At 42.4% G+C, this 22,418-nt stretch overlaps 2 protein-coding genes across 2 annotated transcripts; one reads left to right on the forward strand and one right to left on the reverse strand.

The window, feature by feature from the left end:
* Nucleotides 1-208: 208 nt before the first annotated feature.
* Nucleotides 209-2,259, forward strand: LOC139212743 (ras-related protein Rab-39B-like). The gene is made up of 3 exons (XM_070843266.1): nt 209-423; nt 1,338-1,608; nt 2,104-2,259. The coding sequence occupies exons 1-3, from the start codon at nt 209-211 to the stop codon at nt 2,257-2,259; spliced, it is 642 nt and encodes a 213-aa protein (XP_070699367.1).
* A 3,894-nt stretch (nt 2,260-6,153) lies between these two features.
* Nucleotides 6,154-21,433, reverse strand: slc7a3a (solute carrier family 7 member 3a). The gene is made up of 13 exons (XM_070843069.1): nt 21,360-21,433; nt 13,423-14,049; nt 13,106-13,267; nt 12,242-12,425; nt 12,017-12,132; nt 11,080-11,302; nt 10,839-10,978; nt 10,346-10,448; nt 9,878-10,107; nt 9,562-9,728; nt 9,200-9,308; nt 7,664-9,103; nt 6,154-7,618 (listed from the first exon to the last, which is right to left on the reverse strand). Exons 2-12 carry the CDS (start codon nt 13,787-13,789, stop codon nt 8,949-8,951), a joined length of 1,956 nt encoding a protein of 651 aa, XP_070699170.1. The 5' UTR covers nt 13,790-14,049; nt 21,360-21,433; the 3' UTR covers nt 6,154-7,618; nt 7,664-8,948.
* Nucleotides 21,434-22,418: the final 985 nt, after the last annotated feature.

Below are 22,418 nucleotides of genomic sequence, written 5' to 3' on the forward strand. Positions count from 1 at the left end.
TATCATCATTGATCAAAATTTTAGAAGCTTTTTCAGCAAATAAAGCTCAGTCTTTTGAACACATTTCTTTGTCACATGATAATAAACTCAGTATATTTGGGTTTTGTATCCTTGGTCGAGCGAAACAAGACACTTGAAGTCTCCATATGGTTGACTGAATGAACTATTTCATGGTTTTCTTATGTCACAGGTTTTATTTTGGTGAGACATGGAGACGATATGGCTCTATCAGTTTCGTCTGATCGTCATCGGAGACTCCACGGTCGGCAAGTCGTGTCTGATCCGGAGGTTCACTGAGGGCCGCTTCGCCCAGGTGTCGGACCCGACCGTGGGGGTGGACTTCTTCTCCCGCCTGGTGGAGATCGAGCCGGGCAAGAGAATCAAACTGCAGATCTGGGACACCGCGGGGCAGGAGAGGTTCAGGTAAGGACAGAACTCAACTCTTTCTCTCTCTCTTGATCTCTTCATCCAGCCACAAAAACTGGATCATGACCCACAAACGCAGATCTCTGCAGCTTTTCAGTGTGTTTTGTGTGTGTGTGTGTGTGTGTGTGTGCTTTCTTTTCACAAATCCACCCCACACCAACCTTACATAAACACATCCATCCTACTCCAACCGCATCCCAATCCTGTTCCTTCAAATCCCTCATAACATATATTAGAAATAAGTCTACTGAGGTTCTATATTTTTCATGTTGTCCACAAAAATTGTGACATCTGGGAGTTACTTTCGTATTAGATTGATCTGCAGCACATTTTTTCTGTCCAACACCAAAGCAGGAAGTGCCACTGTACCCTCTTTATGTAAAGGTCCCTGAGGAGAACTGTCTTTTGTTATTTTGGGCCATACAAATAAAATCTGACTTGACTTCACGTGTAGATAGGTGTGTGTGGCACATTTGACTTTCAGTATCTAGAGCAGTGTTTCCCAAACCTGCACCTGGAAGCCCACTAAAAAAAAGGGCTCAGTGATTTCCTAAAGCAGCTGGGCTCTGTGGTTGTGCTGCAGTTATTGGGGACTATTTTCTTTAGCAGTTTTGGTGCACTTGTGAGTATTTACAGCAGCAGTATGGTGTGTGTTGGATCTACTGAAAAATAAATCGATGGCCATGTTGTTCCTAATGAAAGAGCATGTTACGCAGTGCAGCAGTGTGGCTCTGATAGTTTTTGGACAACAGTGGAGATCTGTGGCACAGAGGAAGAAGATTCATCAGGCTTGTTTTTACAGGTTGTCACTGACTGTAATCGTCCAGTATCTACTTTCTTTGTGGAGATGGGGTTGGTAATTTGCACAAACAACAAGGTTAGTCTCACACTCTGTCTCTCCGTCCTTCCAGGTCGATCACCAGAGCTTATTACCGTAACTCAGTGGGCGGGCTCTTACTCTTCGACATCACAAACCGCCGTTCCTTCCAGAACGTCCACACCTGGCTGGAGGAGGCCCAGAGCCACGTCCAGCCGCACACCATCGTCTTCCTGCTGGTCGGGCACAAGTGTGACCTGGAGGCCCACCGTCAGGTGACCCAGCAGGAGGCGGAGAAGCTGGCGGGGGCGTTCGGGATGCGCTACGTGGAGACGTCAGCACGAGACGCTATCAACGTGGAGAAGGTGAGGATGAGGTTTTACTTTTTCTCCACATGATCAGCTGTCATTCTTTTATGTGTGTTTGATTTCATTCTCAAAACCTTTGACTGAGGTTTGTAGTTTTGTCCGGGACACAAGGTCCCACAATCCCCCTCAGCCTGTAAGCTCCTCCATTTATTGCCACACCTTTTGATTTAAGGTGTGGCCCTTTGATCCAGGCGCACTTTACACTCTTTGGGGTAATACTGGATACAGTCATCCTGCTAAAAATCAAAGCAGACCCTCATGGCTAAATGACTGGTGGAAGTCATCCTCCCCTCCGTCCCATGAGGTTTAGATCCCAGATATTCTACATTTTAGTAAATTATAAAAGATTAAATATACATTTTAAAGGTGAGCAATGCTGGCTGTTTATTTCATATTATAAAATAATATAATTGTATGTTGTTGTTTTGTCCGAAGCTTTTAACCACATCAAGCTCACACCCTCGTTTTGATATCTGTGTCTCTTTTTTTAAGGCGTTTGTGGATCTGACGAGGGACATCTTTGAGCTGGTGCGGAGTGGCGACATCAAGATCCAGGATGGCTGGGAGGGCGTCAAGAGCGGATTTGTTCCCAACACCGTCCACTCCTCCGAGGAGGTCACCAAGGGCAGCCGGCAGTGCTTGTGCTGATTCACCCGGCTGCTGCAGCGCGTGAGGGCGATGGGTGGTCATTCTTCAGTGGACTCCGTCTGCAGGAGGTCTCTCTTGCCTTGGCTGCACTCAGGCCAGTTGTTTTTCCCTTCTTCTACATATGAGACGCTGTTTTATCTTCCGGATGCCTGTTTACGGCTCCAGAAGTAAGACGCTCTGATGATCCGAACAGGCGTCGAAGCACAGGAAGCACCCCAACCCTCTCACTGTTCTGTGTGCATGTGTGTGTGACTGTAGTAATCCTGCTGTCTTTGCAGCTCCCACCAACACTTCAGCTTTACCGCACTTTTGGCCTTTCCTGATGTGTACAGCTATACTCCAGTGGCCAAGACTGTCGGTGTAGTGTGTTTCAGTGATGCCAAGACTGATCCACGCCTCTTCGTTTTTTCATGCATAAAACTCAGAACACATTGGACCGTGTACAGACTAAATCCAGTGAGAGTTGAGACAGAAGGAGATCTTCACTGATTGTGCTGCACTGCGAATCCAAGTGGCTTAACACAAAAAGGGAGTGGAGGATAATGAAAGTGAACTCAAATTGAACCAAAGTTGAGGCGCTGACTCTGCCGCGTTTGTTTGTCTGACTGCGTTTTGCTGCAGAGAGAGTTTGCACTGTGAAAACGCTCAATGGTACATTTGGTGTTTGCCGAAAGGAAAAGTTACTGTAGCTGCAAATCGATAGCCATTCTAACTTGATCATAGCAAGGATCTTTTCTTCTTTAATCAGTATGGTAAGTACCCAGTTCATGTTTACTGCTCTGTGTTGGTATACTGGTGAGAAGTTAACCTTACAGCCTTTTGTATGGAACCCCAAAGAGTTCAGTTTTGAACAGATAAAGACATTTTGAAATAAATAATCATATGAATAAATTGCGTAAAATATAATGAAGACGCAACAATTCTCCTTAAATCTCAAGTTATTATCGTGAGATGTTATTTTATCGTTCTTATTATTTGATATTTTATTTCAAAGTGCCCTTTTTCAAACATCAAACTTCTTAATGGCATTTTTCGCAATGACGGATAATTTCATGTAACATTTGTGTCCTCGTGTCACTTTTCACAACAGTGATGAGGTCATCAGTCCCTCACCTGTGAGCCAGTCACACGTCCTGCTCCTTAAGAGCGTCTGTCAGCTCGAGCAACAACATCAAATTTAACTGAATCAGCATCTTCAGCTGCTGCTGAAAAATGAAATAAAAAAAAAATGGAATTAAATGCAACATTATGTCCAGTGATTTTTTAAAAATAAAATGACATAAAGTAAAACTAGTTGAGAAAAAAGGCACAAAATAAAAAATATGAAACCCTTGAGAATGAATTTATTCAATATTGATCCCTTTGGGCTTCCATACTTTTGGAAACTGATTTTATGAGTTTGACTGTGGAGGGCGCTCCTAAACATTACGTGACAACCTTCAGGTCATAATCTCCTCTCAAACGTATGCCTACAATCCATTTATAGATTCAGTCATATCCGTGTTTGTAATCAATGCATGCCTCCATTTAAACTCAAATTTTCCAAAGAAAAAAATGATTTTTATTTTTGATATAATGTAAATAGTCATTCCACTTAGTACCAGGAATCTCATCAGAAAGAGGAGAATGAATTAATTCATGAAGTGTCTGGTTTATTTACTTGGGAGTGTGACAATGCATCTGGCACTATGACAAAAATGTATGTGAAACACTGAAAGTGAACACATTAGGATGATGTGAATCTCACTACAGTTATGTGAGTGTCTCTTTCGAGTGCCTTTTGGAGGAAAGAAGCCTAAACACGCGCCATCAACTTCCTGTTTGCAGATACAGCGGTGTGTGTTATTTATCCCGTGATTATTAAAATCTAAACTGCAAAGTGGAGGGAAACACGCTGGCATCAAATCACACGACCTGTAAATAATTTATTAGAAAACCAAACCCTGACAAAGTTGACTGTTCGATGTTGTTGTGACTCTGGGGTTATTATAGCACAAGTGTCATCGATAATAAATACCTGGACACATTAATAAAGAGTTTCCTTGTGCAAAGACTGGAGGGATGCTGCTCTTTGTGCCATAAAACTGTCAGACTCTTGGGTCTAAGAGGCAGTGATGGATCAAACCTACAGTACTGACAGGCTGGTTGTAATGCTGCGTGTAACCAGTGGGGGGCAGCATTACTGTGTGCAGAAGGGAGGAGAGGCGGGAAAAGCTATTGCAACACCTTTTTGTATTTAGTACATTCACTCAAATCCTGTATTTAAGAGCAAATTTGAGGAACTTTTACTTTGCTTGAGCATTTTCTTGTCATGTCACTTTATATTTCTACCAGTGGGAAATGTCTTATTAGATAATCTTAGTTATTTACTTGCATACAAAACATTTGAACAGCTTGTAAAAATATGATGCTTTGTTAGGAAATCAACTACTGACAGTACATACAGGTTGATAGGATTAGTCCAGGAGCTGATGAAATTGAATTAATTGGAAACTACTTCGATAATCATAAAATAATTTGTCGTGCAAAAACATTTTATGGGTTTGCTGAGTTTCCTTTGAATTATTTAGATTCATTTTTTGATCATTTTAAAGAATATTCTGCACTGAGTACTTTTGCTTTTATTACTTAAGTATATTCCTGATTATATTCACACACTTTTACTAATGTCACTTTTCAATGCAGGATTTTTACTTGTAATGGGGTCTTTTCACAGTGTGCGTGCTATTAGTGCTTTTTACATTTTTTTTTTTTTAGTAAAGGATCTGGACACTGCCTCCATCACTGGTGTTTAGGTGTTCAAATTTTGGCCTGTTCCTACTAAAAACCCATAAATAAAACATTTTAAAATGAAAATCTAAAACCATCAATATTGGCAGCACGAATAGAGACGTGATAAAAATGTATTGTATAGAAAATAAGTGTGACAATTTATAGTTTTTCCTAAATTGCGTTTGCTCAATTGTCAAATGAAAATCATAGTTTTCATTTCTTCTTGTTTCACCCAGTGATGTGTTGGCTTCGACCAAAGTGGATTACTCAGCTTTTCTAATGCTTTGTGTTACTGTCAAGAGAAGGTGTTCATCATCAGTTTTCAGTGCAACTCATCCACGTTGTCAAAATTTGTTCACCAGCCCCACTCCCCGGATATCATCTCTCAATCACATTTACAGCAGTGAGTATTTTCATAGGTACCTCAGTCACAGACATTAGAGAGCAACAAAAGGCCACTAATTCATGAGGGAAAGTATCATCGTGATTGAAAGGTCACTTTCTCAGAGGAAGAGGTGGACAAGATGGATGGCCAGTGTGGTTTTTACTATACTTTTATTTTTCCTTTACTGTTGTGTATAAGATCCTTTCTGTGAATCAGGATGAAGAACAGCAAGTCTCAATGAGAAATGGTATAAAGAAAGAGAAAGTCCTCAGGCTGTCTTGACTTGATACAGGCAGAGACTCAAGAGTTATTTACACTTGACAAACAAACCAAATTAAGTTTTTCAGAAAGTGGCTCTTAGCAAGTGATAAAAACTAACACAGTTTGTATTAATGGTGTAAAAAGTTGGCCTGTTTGTACCAAAAAAAAAAACATGTTTGAACAAAATCTAAAGCCACTAATAGTAACAGCATAAACGGGGGATGCAGATGAATGTGTATAGACATAAATGTGACAAATTGCTGTAGGTCTATTTCAGCAGGATTTATGTCAGAGGTTGTAAAGTTAGTAAAACAGCCCACGGGTAGAGTCGTAGCGTAATCGGCATCGTCAAGTGAGTCACTTTTGACTCAAAGATAAAGCAGGAAAAGTTGTTCTCAACCGCCTCTGGCATGCATGCAGCTCAGACTGAGAAAATGTCTCAATTGTTCTTTCAAAAAACAAAGACACTCTCCATCTGCCATTAGCAAGAATCAGTTTTATTAAAAAAAAAACAAAAAAAAAAACACTTAAAATACAGCTTGTTTTATACACAACAGCTATATGTACAGGATATAAAACAGAAAGACAAAAATAGATCATTGCTGTTAATGAAATACTGTAGAGGGGAGACGATTGTGTCGATATCTGAAAGGCACAAGGGCTGGATATGAAGAGCTCTGTGTGATGGGTCACAGCCACATCACGTTACCTTTTAATGATAAATTACTCATATCATTGGCAGGTAAGTGAGAAAACAGAAGATTTTTACACTTAAATCTGCAGTCATGAGATCCAGATGCAGCTGGACTCTGTTTTACCAGCCCCAGTGCCTTTCTCAGGCAGAAGGATGGTTCTTTAGGCACCAGTTTATTGATTCACATCACCTAGAAACACCGGCTGAATCCAAATCTACCTTTACTGTACCTCCCATCTGCACGGGAGACATGTCCCGTTCTGACGAGTCTAAAGGGGAAGCAATTTCTATGCAAAATATTATCTGAAGACATTTATCTAAAGAAGGGGACAAGGATTGGTATTGTTTGGATTTCAGCAGCATCGAGTGTCACATGAAATGCCTTCAAGTGTGGTTTAAAAAAAAAAAAAAAAAAAAAAAAAAAAACTTCTTACCAAATTATACTTGGTTATATCTCTAAGAAAGTACGTTAGTATAATTTACAGCATTATACAAATAAAGATACAGTTTTAGACAAATACTGTACACTCTACAGTAAAGCACTTTACTAGAACAACAAATAAAAATGCTATCAACAATAAGTTATACTGATTCCAGACGATTGGGGTAAAAACATTTTTTTTTTCTCCAAACTACAGAATTTAGAGACCAACTTTCAGTGGTCGTTCTTTGTTTTGGAAAGCCAAGTTTCCAAACATGGGTTCATTTGGTCAGGAAGGATCACAAAATATCACAATTAATTCATTTGGTGTTGCAAGACATATGAAACAAAGAAAAAAGAAGATCAGCACACTAAGAACTGTACATGTGACGATTAAAATACATCTAAAAAGCATATTAATTGATTTAGATCGATATGAAAAGGCAAAAACAGAGAGCTAACCCAAACAAACAACACTATAAACACATAAATATTAACAATTCTATCAGAAAAAGTAATTAAAAATAGATAAAAATAAGTTGAATAAAATAATGAAGTGAGGGGACCTCAACAGACAAAGCTGCCAAGAACAAGTTTCAATTGAAACTAAACAAGAAGCTTTGTGAAAAAAATCAAAGTCTTTTCACAAGGAAGTAAAAACAAAAAAAAAGGTGAATACGATATTTTTAAGTAGTGATGAAGTACAGGCCCTCGTTCAGAGCAAGAACCCTGGCTCCCAGACACCAGGGAGGGTCCGGCAGAGGTGGACAGATATCAGTTAGAGATGATTAATCGTGCACAGGCTGATTATTTTAATGCCCTATTCCTTCGCCCGTCTGACGACAACGACGTTAAACGCAAAACTATCAACTTCCTCAGATCTGCAGAAATATCTGGTTGTCTGCAAAGTATCTGAAGCAGAAAGGTGCAAGTGTGTAAATCTGGAGCTATCAAATTAACAAGATGGATTGTTTAAAATCCATACAGATGTTTTCAAGGCTATACCTCGTATATCCAACCAAATATGGGCAAGAAAGAGTGTGAAAGTATGCTTTGGAATAACAGATTCACACTGCAGTAAATACCAGAAAGCATAACAAATATTACTTTGTATAACTCCTGCTTTCTTTTGCTGATTTTACTTCAATATTTTGGATTTCAAGACCCTTCATGTCTCGAAAAGTCGTCTGTCGCCCTTTCTGCTGTTAGAATCCCCTCCCAATATGTTTACATAATCTGGTTTAAGTTGAAACAAAGGCCACAAAATGCCTGCAAATACCATTTCGACAGTCTATGTGCACATAACATGGGTAATGTATAAGAAGCAACTAATCTGGGGGGAGACAAAGGCGTTAGTGTGTTAAAAACTCCAATCCAATCTGTAGAGCGTGTACTTCAGCCTCAGACACTGAACCGTACAGTGTGGCTGCCGTCAACGTCGACCGTGTGCTACTGACCTAACTGCACTGAGGCCCTGACTGACGCTGTAAACCACACGGCTTCAGTGCTACCCTGATCACACGGGCTGGTGTAATAAACAAGGACCCATAAACTAGACGTATTAACCTTTATGATGGCTATTCATGTTGCTAATGCAGTTTAAAATCTAGCTCGCTGATCAGAGTGTCTTGGCGATCGCATACTAGCTGGATCAAGTCATCGTTTTTAGTTATGAGCAAAGAAGTTCGTAATCCACCCCTAGTGGCCGAGCGGCTCCACATACAGCCACAGCGCACTAACAACGGGGAGGAAACAAAGACGAATACAGTCGAAGTGTAACATTCATCCAGTTAACGGCTTCATATAACGGAAAACAGAACTTTGTAAGGAGCACCGCGGTACTCGGTTAGTTAGGTCCATTCAAAGCATGTGTTATAGGCAGATCTCCAGAGGGCTAAGGCTAAGTATAGACAGACAGACAGATTAAAACAGACACATGGTCCAGAAAGTGGCTCTGTCACAGTGTCTTGCCATCAAGTTAATCAGCCTCCAAGTCAGAGGTAAGATGTGTGTGGCATTTTCTTGCCTCTTCTTCCTTTAAACCCAGGGCTGCGTTCCAGGCTGCCTACACTGCAGCATTTGGCTGCCAGTTTAACCAGACTGCCAAAATGAGTGTAGATGCTCCGCAACGCTCCCCAGGTCTACGTCAGTCTGTATCAAGGGCTGCTGCCTGCTTCCACGTCACTGTCGTCAGGAGCGCCTTTGTAAATTGGGCTCTTGGTCTGCAGCGCAGGCTCGTATCTGCGCGGGGACGACCTGTTGGCAGCTTCGCTGCTGTTCCTAATACCGTAGCAGAAGTAGATGAGGAAACCTGGTGGGGAGGAGAGAGGCAACGGGGCGTTACAACACAATCACATGGGCGTGTAGCACTAGAAGAGAAAACACAATTAGTACTTTTCAAATATACCGATAATCATCCAGACGGCGAAGCGGCACCATGTACTCCGGTCCAGCTGCATCATGAGGTAAATGTTGACGAAGACACTGAACAAGGGCAACCAAGGAAGCAGAGGGACCTTAAGAAAACAGAGAAATGAAGGATGTGAATAAAACTATCAAAACTATTTCAAAACTGACCCTGTTCTGCTCCAGGAAGAACTTGGTGAGAGAAAGAGGGAACAATGTGCGTAAAGTAAATAAGAAGTGGCATCTTAGCCTCTCGGCTGCCTCACAGTCCCCAACAGCCAAAACAAAGATCTCACTCTAGACACAACTGAGGAATGTCTGTTCCGTAACACAGAGGGTCTGCTCTGAGGGTTTCATTGTTACCTTGAAGGTAAGAGCCTCTTTGCTCTCAGGCTGCCTGACGATGATGATGACACAGACGCCACAGAGCAGAGTCAGTATGACACAGGGTACTATGACGGCTGACTGCCCGTCCAGCAGCTGTGAGAGACAGTTGGCCAGGATAATGCACAGTACAGTGATGAGAACCGCTGCAGGGAGAGAAGAAGGAGAAGAGGGTTATTCATAATGGTGGCAACAAGATGCAGATTCGTATCCCAGCCCATCCGGAATTCTCTCCACTTCATTTATCAGCCGACACAACAAGCGCCGTCTTTAGCCTCCTCCCAGACATACTCACAGATGATAGCAGTGGTTGTGTAGACAATGTTCCCAGAGATCTTGGTCGGGATCTTTCCACTTGGGCAGAAGAGCAGCTTGGCGGTGAACGTCTCTCGGAGTGGCCTGTCCTCCGTCTCCATGCCGTACTCGTCCCCGCTGTCACCTCCGCTTACGGCCACCTTCTCCCCTTCCACCAGCTCCACCAGCTTCTCCGTCTGGCTGGACGAACTCAGGCTGCCTGGCTGATACCTGTGGAGGGAGAGAAGGGTGTCACAGTGAGAAAAAATTAAAAAAAGAGGGATGAACCAGAAACTCACCACAGTATCTAGAAATTTTGGTTGGATACAAATGTGCCAATGCCAATAGTGGATGCCTGCGTGTAAAGCTTCTGTAGCCCTTGTGCTTTAGCTATGCACAGACTATAATATAACTGTGTTCTTAAATTGACTTCATGGACGAGAATCGAGTCGAGAATAAAGGGGCGTACCTGAGGATGAGGACACAGATGGCCACTAAAGAGTACGCCAACAGGGTGCCAATGGACATGAGGTCAACTAGAGCGGCAAGGTCGAACAGGAAGGCCATCAGAGCTGTAAGGAAAGAAAACGTACACTGTAACCCATCTTTGTACCAAATGTTTTAATGGCTCCGACTGCTCACAATGTAAGCGTGGACTAAAAAAAAACATCTTCATCTGCATTTTGCAGGCTTTTCTTAAGCGTTATTGATCCTGGACTGACAGCCAGCCTGCCAGGCTGCTGGATAGAGCTGAGGCAGGAGACAGAGCTGTGACCCTGGCAAACTACGAAACAACCACTCTGGACAGACTTGACAGCATCGGATAGACACAGCAAAGATAGCTGCTGGCCCGAGGCAATGGCAAACAAAACGAAAAAGATACACAGCTAAAGATAAACACACATAAACAAATGTAAGAGGAAAAAACAACATGAATAGACAAACAGACGCAGGGGGCTTACATGCAACGATGCCCGAAGCAATGGTCGCCAGGAGAGGAGTCTTTGTGCGAGTGTTCATCCTGGACAGAATACGGAACAGCAGCCCATCTTCCGCCATGGCGTAGATCACACGGGGCATGGGGAACATAGAGCCGAGGAGACTGAGAGAGGATCAGTAGTTAGTATTATGCTTAGATATTAAAAGCTTTACGTAAAAGAGTAGAAGAACATATTGTAGCAAGAGAACCTTTTCCCTCCTTACCTGGTGGACAGAGCGCAGAGAGAGCCCACGGCCACGATGTATCTGGCAGGAGCCCAGTCGACGTAGCTGAAGGCCTCGGGCAGAGGACTATTAGTGTTCAGCTGGTAGTACGGCATCATCAGGGTTAGAGCAGCAGACACACCAAAGTAGGCGAAAAAACAGATCAGCAGTGAGGCCACGATGCCCACAGGTATGGAGCGCATGGGGTTCTTTGCTTCTTCGCCTGAGAAGAGGAGAAATGACGAAAAAAAAAAAGAAAAAGGATTAGTTGATAAGAGTTGTTCAGACAATCAAAATAAACCGTTAAACAGATAAATGCGTTGCCGTCTTTAACAGCACAAGAACAAGACGTGAAGGTCTTGATAAAATAGCTGAGGTCTCTCCAGTTTACATAACACGGTGCTGCGTCAGGCCAGCACTGTTAAAAGATGACGCGGGAATATGAGATGTATTTACCCAACTTGGATCAAAACACCCTCATTAAATGTAGTTCCACTCTTGTGTGCGATATCCACATGTGCGACTATAAGGGTACTGAGTAAACAAGTTCCCATATTACCAATGCGAATGTGGATGTGTGACATGGCAACTTTTTGACTATCTCACCATAAGGATGCAGAGTAAACAAGTTTGCGTGTCACAGAGAAGATCCAATTTCATATCTATGCAAAGAAAGACGACTCTTTGTGGGAATATTCTCAGTAAGTAGCACAAACAAGGATCCCAGTAACATACAGTAAAAAAAATAAACCAGAGCAAGCAAAACCACAACCAAGATCCTGACTGCATGCATCTGTGTGACATTTCGTAATCTACATAATGCGTTAGTTGTCATAAAAAAATAAAAAAAAACGTGGGAAGCAACTGAATTAAGCATTTTAATGTCTGGTAACTGTTTATATATAGTGTTTAAAAAATCTAAATTAAAGCAGCTCACTTGTTGTGGCGATGCAGTCAAAGCCCACAAACGCATAGAAGCAGGTGGCTGCACCAGACAGGACTCCAGTGAGGCCAAACGGAGCAAAACCACCCACGCCAAACTCTTCATCAATCCTGAGTGGCAGAGGAGAGAGAGAGAGACACGCAGTTTAACAATCAAACAGAACGATGAAACCGTGAAACAGAGTTAAATTACTGACAGAGGCAGCTGTCAAATACTGACTTTGAAACCCCGCTGCGGTTGGTCTGGTTTATGTAGCTGAGGTAGTCGTCTTTCGTCAGTTTCCAGTTGGCTGTGTTCCCCTTAACGAAGCCAGAGATGATAACGAAGCCAAGAACCACCAGATTGATGCCTGTGAAGATCTTATTCACCAGCGCCGACTCGCTCACGCCAAAGGCCAGAAGTCCTGGGGGCCACAAAGTACAGGGAGAGAGGAGGGGATAGGAAAGGGAGAGGGATGTAACAGAGGAGAGAATTGATATTTCAGCACAAGCAACAACATGTCCTGCTATGTGGGTGGAGGTGTTCGTACTTTATTACTTCCAGCATACCATCAGTCAGCGACACCAATCCACCAATTATTTCTTCCTAACACTGCTATTGGCATGCCACACTAGCTGCAATATTAGTGTGACAACTGTTCTGACCGTTATGCAATGTTGTCAGCGCAGTGGCAACAATGGCTACATTTATACGGGCTGCAAGAATTAAACTGATGGTTCATATTTAATAAGACAGTTTTCTCTTCCATTCATTTTAGAAACCTATGGAGAACTAGTGTTTCGCGCTTTCCCAGTGTTTGTTTGGCTTGTGACCAAATCTATTTCACAACCCTTTTCACAGGTTGCATTTGTTTATAAGTTGCGAGGCAAGCTCAACCAAAGAGGCTGTTAATTCAAAATTGTAGAAGTGAAACTTTTCAGTATTAATATAAAAAAAATACACAAAGGTGTGCAAATAAAAAAAAAAAAAAAAGCATTTTCTTTATTTCCCATCATATAAATTATTTCGCAATCTCTCATATTGATACTGTAACCACCAGAGAAGGTCCACTGAGAATACTGACGGTGATGATGGCAAACTCACCAGTGAGCAGCAGGATGAGGATGAGGGCAAACAGGTCGGGGTACCCTGCCAGAACTCCCCCTGGCACCTTCATTGCCATGGAGGCTTTAAAGAAGCCAGAGATCTTTTGTTCAACCAGGCTGTCAAAGGTTGAGCTCCACGCCCTGGCAACGCTGGCCGTACCTAAAAGGAGAAGACGGGAACTTTTATAGGTCAACAATGTGGTGACTGAGAGTGACTTGACCGATTTTAGCACAGTTAAAAATGTATTTAAATGATTGGTATTGTTTCTGCATAAACAGCAAACACAATGTAAAAAGCACAGCAGCAAATCTCACCTATCACATAGGAGAGGATGAGGTTCCACCCAGTGATGAAGGCCCAGATTTCTCCAACTGTCACGTAGCTGTAAAGGTATGCGGAGCCTGTTTTGGGGACACGGGCCCCAAACTCGGCGTAGCACAGGCCAGCCAACATGGAGGACAGAGCAGCGATGAGGAAGCAGAGGACAATGGCGGGCCCCGCCTTTTCTCGGGCGACCTCGCCAGCGAGGACGTAGACACCGGCGCCGAGTGTGGATCCCACCCCCAAGGCAATGAGGTCCAGGGTGGACAAGCAGCGGGCAAACTGGGACTCCTCACTAGAGCAGTTTAACGTCCGGCGACGCAGCAGGGTTTTGCCAAAGTTGGACAGCTTGCTGGCCATGTTTGCTGTGATAGTGTGTGGGCGCTCAACCAGGCTGTGTGTTTTAAATTCCTCTAGTGTGGGTGTGTGATTGACACAGCTTAAACAGAACACGTGTGACTGGACTGACAGTAGATGTACTTTAGGCAGATGGGCAGGTAAACCTACTACTTGTCTGTTATTGGTCCTTCAGCGTAGACTTGGGCAACAGTCACTCGAGTACAGAGAACAGGAAGTGGTGGGTCTTTTGTTTACAGTATTTTGCAGCAGCCGATTAGGACCTGTGAGAAAACACAACAAAAAAAACAAGAGCTCAAAACAGGGAACTATTCAATAACTGCCAAATCTGCCAAATATTTCTCACAGCTGTGTTTTGCACTGTGCAGTGGGATTATATCATCCTTTCTTTGGTTAACCAAAATCACGGAAAATGTCGACTGAACATGTTCTTCACCAACATTTCTTTTAGCATAGGCTGTCAAATTTATTTGTACAGTCTGATATCATACAGTGTCTCCACAGGGTCTAGATGCATTTCAAGGGAACTCAGGTAGAAACTTTGCTGGAATGTTCTTCACAGTCTGCAGGTTTGGAGAAACAATAAAAAGACATTTCGATACATGAGAACTCACAGAAATACCAGTTACACAACTTCCGGGAATTCATACCTCCACCTCTTGCGGCATAGTACCACATCTTGAGTCACAGTGGGGCACAGAGAGATCTCATGAAGACAAAAGAAAACTTAATGCTATCCTACTGGGCTTGAACCTAATCTTAATTTTGCCTTCACAAATAAACATAGTACACACCCCTATAAAAACAGAAGAACATCTAGCCTAATTCCTCACCACTCCCTTACTGCGAGAAAAGACACGCTACTACTTATTTTATGTTTTCTTTAGCAGACAGGGGCTGACAGGGAGAAGCCTGGGAAAGACCAAGGCTGTGAGGGGAAGATTGTTGAATGCAGCTAGCTAATATCAACAAGGAGGCGAGGACAGTGTGAACCAGGAGCTTGATAAGATGAACCAGCTGCACTGAAGAAGGTTGATATTCAGATGAAACACACTGTATCCATCCTTTTATGGCCCCATATAAAACCTATGAGAATAGTTCTATTGAATTGAACATAACTTATAAATTGAGGGCAGCAATGACAATTGTTTGACAAATGTCAAAGAATGATGCAATGTAACAAGACAAACACGCCCCATAGAAAAATGTTGGGCATGAAACGTGGGACAGTCCCAGCGGCAGTGAGCTCTACTATATTCAACTATATGGCTTAGTTTAAGACTTTTGAAAAACTTATGAAGGTTGGATTTGTAGAGGTAATGTTTATCCGTAAATATCATTACATAAGTTTTGTTTCCTTACTACAAGCTGTGGGTTGTGTGGAGAGAAATCCTAGTTTTTAAACTGGTTGGGCCAGTGGGTTCACTCCACCTTCATTGAGTACTAAACCAGGATTATGAGGAAATGTGCTCCGTCATGCAGCTGCTCCTGCTGAACGACGACTATATAACAATATAGCAGGATATACACTTCTGTACTGTAAGCCTGATTTGCAGAGGTAATTTTGATGGGTTCAAAATGAAACTAAATAAAGTGGAGCCACATTACAGAAACCAACGCTTTGGACATGCAGAGTGTGTGCGAATGAGAGAGCGTGAATGTCTGTCGTTAACAATCCAACATTTGTCATCTGCAAGTTTGTTTTCACGTGTTTTTTTTTTTTTTACTGTGATGTGATGTCTGAGTCTGGTTACGTTATGCAGCATCACAGTTTAGTCTGTTACTCTGATAAAGTAATGCAGTAATTGCTTGGATTGAAAGGTAAAGTGATCATCAGGGGCCACACACACACACACCAAGTCCAGGCAAACTCATGCTTGTATTGTGAAAGGGCAGGTTTATCTTATCTGCAATACTACACTATTTTCATGACAACTACAGCCACTACCCCATGACTAACCATTAACAATCTGGTTAAAATGGACCATGATAATGGTTAATGGACAATCTTGTGGCTCTTCTAGCGATTTGGAGCAATTTACAGACAAAAACATCCATCTCTGTTTTCCTGCTTCAGCACACGAGTGGTGTGCGGATTCTGTTGGTCAGCATTGACAGGCTTGAGGTCAGGCTTCAGAGGACGGAGCTGCTCTAAAGGCAGCGCAGCACAGAGTCTGAAGCGGTTAATGGAACGACACCTGATTCTTCTGTGTCAGTGCTGAGAAGGCGGACGGGCATTTCAGACCTATCAGTCACTTGGCTGGTCAGGCAGCAAAGACAAGAAGTGAAACACTAACCAAGCAACACAAACCAGGCAGACTGTGTGTGAATGTAGTCGTCTACCTGGATCAGAAGTTGGGCAAAAATGCCTTTTCATGCTCATTAAATGTGTGAAACTTGAGATGAATGGACAAAGAGTGCAAACAGCAGGACTGCTCTGACTGTTGAGCTGCCAAAGTTTTTTTCTTGCCTCGTGTCCAGTTAAAACCAAAGTTAGCGGACTGCCTCAGGATGAACATACTTTTCCACTTCAGGAACTTAATGAAACGAATTTAATGAAACATAAGATGACGTGAAGCGGTTATCGTCAGTTTTGCGTTCATTTCTTTTGCTCTTTTGACCCTTTTGGAAGAAGTTCCAGGAGTTAAATTTCATCCCTGAACAGGAGATGACACCAATTCAAGTCCCAGATACTTTCAGGCGTTGGTGAAAAGACGAATACACCTCACAAGCAAAACAGTGCTGGAAAACTTATGAAAATGGGCAACGATTATTTTTTTTAAATCAAATATAAAAGACACGGCATGCATAGCGAAGCAATGTGGATTGTGTGTTCAATGTGTTCGGACGACATTTTACAGTAACTAACGAGCTTGTGCCTCTGAGGCTCCTCGTACATCAAATACAATGACAGAGTTTCAGGTCACACAGTATGTCGGACTATTTTAAAAAAGAGGAAGAAAAAAGCCTTTCAGCTGTAGATTATGTTATGGTCTAATTTTGCCCTGTTCTTTTTCATAGCACACAGGATACAAGCTCTCACAATGTTTCAGTACAATGACAATATTCTATTAATACCATAAAACTAACATAACCCATTTATCAAAGCACTTCGAGTCTTCCCATTTCAAAAGAGAATATCCTGCCTAGTACAGTTAAGTGTTGGGAGAGAAAAAGACAAACACTGTCAAACAATGAAATAAAAACAACACCGAGAGCACCCAACAAACACAATAATAAACATCCAGCCCTCTGAAGACTGATGGGAAACTGGTACATGGTGGATATGCTCCCACTCCCCACTTGGTGTGACGTTCCAGTAGCACTTTCCACCCACACACCAGGAACTGAGATCTGAGAGTGTCAATGTTGTGTCAATAAACATTTATTACTAAACCTGTGCCCAGCTGGCTGTGATCTCCTCAGGGGTTCGCCCAATGCTGCACATACCTTCACTAGGCAGGGCACTGAGTGCAAACTGAAACTACGCAAACTGTAAAAAAAAAAAAAACCTGCAGAACTTCACATTGGGACAATTTAATACCTGCCTGACCTTTATTCCAACAAAAAAACTGAATCTTCATTCATTGGGGAGCTGGTTTGAGTTTTCCTTTCAAAGTAAAATGCTACATGCCCTAAAATAAGGGTATTTTCATTAAAACGACGCTAGAGCCACCTTTACCCTAGTCGATGCCTCCGTCACGTCAGCTAGTTGCTAATCTTTTCCTTGTGGTCTTCACGAGGGTGCCTGTTTACGTAAGTGGGGCAGATTTATGCCAGGTTGCACGGAAGTGAGGCTCACGAATGTGGTGTCTCCAAGCTCAGCGGTGTAACGGCCCCCACACACCAACATGAAAAATACTACTGTGTGCCTGCATGTTCTGTTCCTCTTATTGCAATTAATACATGCGACTTTCACTGGGAAGCAAATATCAAGTGTGAACAAGGGAGACGACTTGATTTCCGCTTTGTTGCATCACAGCCGCAGAGCATATTTATTTATTTACTGTTTTTCTTTTTTTTTTGTTGTTGTTGTTTTTTTTTTTTAAAATGGGACTAACTAAAAGGCTCTTTATCTTGAAGGACTATGACCACAGCCTTGGGCCGACCGTACTCCGGTTACAGCAGGCTTCAGGGATAATGGTCCTGCTACTTGACTTAGCATTGCTGCAACTGCTGCCAGGGGACTCTAAGAGGATTATTCAGAGAAGTAACAAACCTGCTAGCCTCATTATGGCTTGTTTCTGCTCCTCCTTCTACCCAGATAAACAACGCATGGCTTTGTTTTGACGGCCGCTGTTGACAACAACAACAACAACACCAACACAGCTCTGTGGTGATACTGGCAGACCAGCGATGTTAGTTCTGCTACGTCACAGCAGCGTTGTCAAGAAGGGATGCAAATAACACTTATTTTCGATTCATCTGTCGGTTATTGCCTCAGTTAATTAATAAGTTGAAAAATTTGAAAAATTGTGAGAAATGTCAGTCACTGTTCCATCCTCAAATGTCTTGTCCAAAGTTGTTCAGGTTACTGCTTCTTTACTGAGGAGTAAAGGAACTAGAAAATATAAACATACAACAAGATGGAATCAGAGAATTTCAACAGTTTTTTTTCTTAAAAACGACTCAAACTGATTAATCAATTATCAAATTAGTTGGCAATTAATGCAACAGTTGACAACTAATTGATTAATTGTTGCAGCTCGATTGTCCAGTTAAATTACTATTAATTATTATCAAATTAATAATCGCAAAATGGAAACTTGACTTTAGCCACAAACTGATCCGAGCTCAAACAAAAACACGAAGCTGCACTATTCCAAATTTCTGCACTTTTGTAAATCCGCTGCATTTTATTCTAGGCAACTTAAGCTTTTCTCTCTACAGTGAAAATCTACATTTAAGAACGAAGATTCACCAGCGGAGCAATTCAAATACATTCTCTGTATATAAACAAATTAGAAAGTGAAGTTTAGATTTACTGAAAATCCTGCATCCATCCTGTATAGTCATCTATGGGGTCAGCAGCTGAACAAAGGGAACAACATGTCCAGTATCCTGCAGCACTAAACATCCACTGAATAGAGTAAATGTGACCTTGCGTAACCCTAGAAGGTACACCGTGTCATGACTGTACGGTCAGTGAACCATTCTTCAGGCATCCCACACACAATGGTCTTATGGGTGTTTGAAGTCATGAACTTTCTTGTGAGCCAGAAATATATGTTTGTATGAGTAAGGTACATTGTCATTTCACATAAAGGGTGTATGTGTTTTTGTTACTGTATGTGTGTAAACTTGTGTGCAAGCATGCATGGAAAAACCGACCACTGAGACTGAACCGAACGACCCTTTAAGTCACCTGGATGAAAACCACGACTCCTGCCAAAAGCTGCTCCCGCTGTGAGATGGAATGTGAAGTCTGCTCACTTTCCCATGACCAATGCCAACACTGTTAACATGACGAGACGCACAAATCCACACGTTACAAGAAGAGATAACCTGTCAGCTGGACACGTTTTCATGTCGAGATATGGCTACTAAGCTGCACACAGCACAGTTCAGACCAGAGGAGGCCACGTATGCAGAAAGACTTCACCCGTATAATCTTCCTCTCTGAGTGTTTAATTATGCTCTGACTAATTAGAAAACAGGCAGCCGCAGCTTCTCCCAAAAAGAAAAAAATCAATTCACGATTAAAACACACACATACACACCATACACAGGCATTTAATCTGTCCATTTGATGATGGCTGATACCAAAATGCACCAAGAACATGTCAGACGCAGACATTAAGGGTGTGGTGCACACTCTTCCTGTTACTAGACACACACAATCTGGTTAATCTAAAAGCAATTGAATAACCAAAAAGGGTACGCAATTCCACTCAGTCATGCCATAACGCATGATTGCTTAGGAGGATTTAACAATTACAGTAATAGTAACAATTACAATTATAGACATCCGGCACACAGACTATCATGATTTAATACTTAGCTGCCAGTTTATTCTTAAGTATACCTGCAGCCTAACAGACCAATATTCCGTAAAATACTAGTGATTAAACAAGTAAACAATTGTCAATTCAACAGCACTAAAATATCCATAAAATTGGAGCCAAATCTCTCAAAAACTAGGATTTATTTCAGGTTTTTTGTAGTGGACTGCATTTTTTTTTTTGCCAAGTGTGCCTATGAGGTTGGCAACTGTATATGCACAACAAACATTCTCCTCACAGTACACAGATAAAAATGAATCAGATTTAAGTGTGCAAAAATGTAAATGCATGGGCTGCTCATCCTGCTGCAGCTACATTAGTGTGAGGTACACCTATGCCTTAGGACCTTGACGTCTTGACGACTCTACACCTGACCACCCTCCCCCTCCCCCTCCCCTCTCTCGTTAAAGCACCTGACCGTCCACACCCACACTCTTGTCTGCACCACCACAATAATTTCACTATTTCTTCTTATTTTACGGCGGGATTTCTACCGGCTGATGCAACACACGCATGGCAACAGCACCTTGAAAGCAGACAGCATGCTAGAGAGCCTTACCCGGAAGGATGACTCACTTCGATAGTACTCGCGGATGTTGGGAGTCAAGGTTACTGTATACTAAGCGACATTAACGGACACTAAAAATAGCCTCAAATGCCAAACAAACTGGACGATGCTCAGCTGTCTTTTAGGCCGACAGTCCATCTGTCAGAGACCGAAACGGCAGTTAGCTACGTGGCTCCGACCGGTCGACTCTAGCGTGGTGCTAATGCTGCCTTCAGCGATCACGGAAACAGTAATTCCCTAATGTACACACAGGGCCGGTGCTACTTGTGTTTGTTTTGTGCGCGGTTTTAGCAGTCGAGGTTACCTCACGTAATATCCTGTGTATTTTTACTGAACCCACCCAGCTGTGTTGCTTGATTGAAAACAAACAACACACAACTTCCACATTTTTTTGCATCAGGGTGCGTTTTGCTTACAGATAATTCATCGGAGTGTTCAGAATTACGGAGCTTCTTGGGGGGTCTGTGAAAGCAGCATTACGGTCATCCACCGCCTTGGTAGCACACCGTACTAGTGTTGTACGCTAACCGGCTCGGACCAAAACAATGAATGAAAACCCCGAAAGAAAACACGGGAAAGTGAGTTTAAAATGCCACAAACTAGTTTAAACGTCTCCCCACAACGACCACCTCTTATTGAGTGTCCTGTATCTACTTTATTTTGGTTTTCCGTGAACGCAGTCTGGTACATCAGCTGATTCCGCGCTCATTTTGACAAACTCCACCGCCTTAAAAACGCCACCGACTGGGTAAATAAACTTAAAATATAAACCTAAAAATATTATCAATTAATCCTCAAACATAAATCACCGTGCACATACGAGTTGTACTCTTTTTAAACAGGAGTGCACCAACTGATAACACACGAGGGCGGATTGCATCAGTCTACTTTTCCGGGTGGTGAGGTAAAATATACAACACGGGCGCGAAAAACGTCGATAAAAACACGACTTAGATGAATAAAAATAACTATTTTAATGTATCAATGAAAGAGGAGCATTTACCGTTGATATCTTCTGGTTGAAAGGGCGCAGACCGGAGGCCACAGAGGCGCTGTTGCCGTGGTAGCTGATGAAATGTGCCGCCCGGTTGTGTGTTTGCGGTTTTGCTCAGCTGGGAGGGGCGGGACGTGTGTAAACAAACTGACGTAAGCTGGAGGCGGAGCTTTTTCCACTCATGAATGGAAGAACAGACGTAAGAATATTTAAGGTCCTGATTAGGTTACAGTGCACTGGTCAACACAGGGGAGCTTGGATGGCAAGAAGAAGAAAAGGCTGCAAAGTGTTCAGAAAGTGAATGCATGTGTTTTTTCTGTGTGTGTGTGTTTGTGTTTGTGTGTGTGTTCTCCTTCCTATAGTAGCTATGCCCATATATGGAAAACTAGCGTCAGTTTCCTCCCCTCTCCCTCCCCTCTCTGACAGCTATGTATAGACCCTGTCTGCAGCCTCTGAGGTCTCTACACTATATCCGCCTTCGCTTTGTTCACCCAGATTAAAAGAAAAGGAGGGAAACACCAAAGCGTGTCTTTCATGTGCATTTTGCACTCAGTGACCTGCGGATGCTGGAGGGTCAGTGGTGGTGTCAAAACAATGTGATTTACAACATTTCAGGCCCATCACTGTGCAAAGTCCCGTTCAAAATCTGGCATGTGTGTGATGCAATGATGTGACAAGGTTGCATGTAAAGTTAGGGGGCACAAAAATAAGAGTCGGTCCGATGCAACACCAACACTACATGGCATGAGAGTTTAACAGTGGCAGAATACATTTATTTAAGTTCTGTATTAATTTAAGGTACTTGTACTTTACCTGAGTCTTTTCTTTTCATGCTACTTGTTACTTCTACTCCACTACATTTTGAGAGATAATTATTGTACTTTTTACTGCGCTACAATTATTTGACAGCTTTCGTTACTGTATCTGTATCCTCGGCACAAAGTCAAACACGTCCTCAGTGGGTGTTGGACTCTGCCAAGGTTGTCCCTTGTCACTGATTCTGTTTGTGGTATTCATGGACAGGATCTCAAGGCACAGCCCAAGTGAGGAGATTTGGGAACCTCAGCA

Source organism: Pempheris klunzingeri, chromosome 14, assembly GCF_042242105.1.
Source record: "Pempheris klunzingeri isolate RE-2024b chromosome 14, fPemKlu1.hap1, whole genome shotgun sequence".
Classification (NCBI taxonomy): Eukaryota; Metazoa; Chordata; class Actinopteri; order Acropomatiformes; family Pempheridae; genus Pempheris; species Pempheris klunzingeri.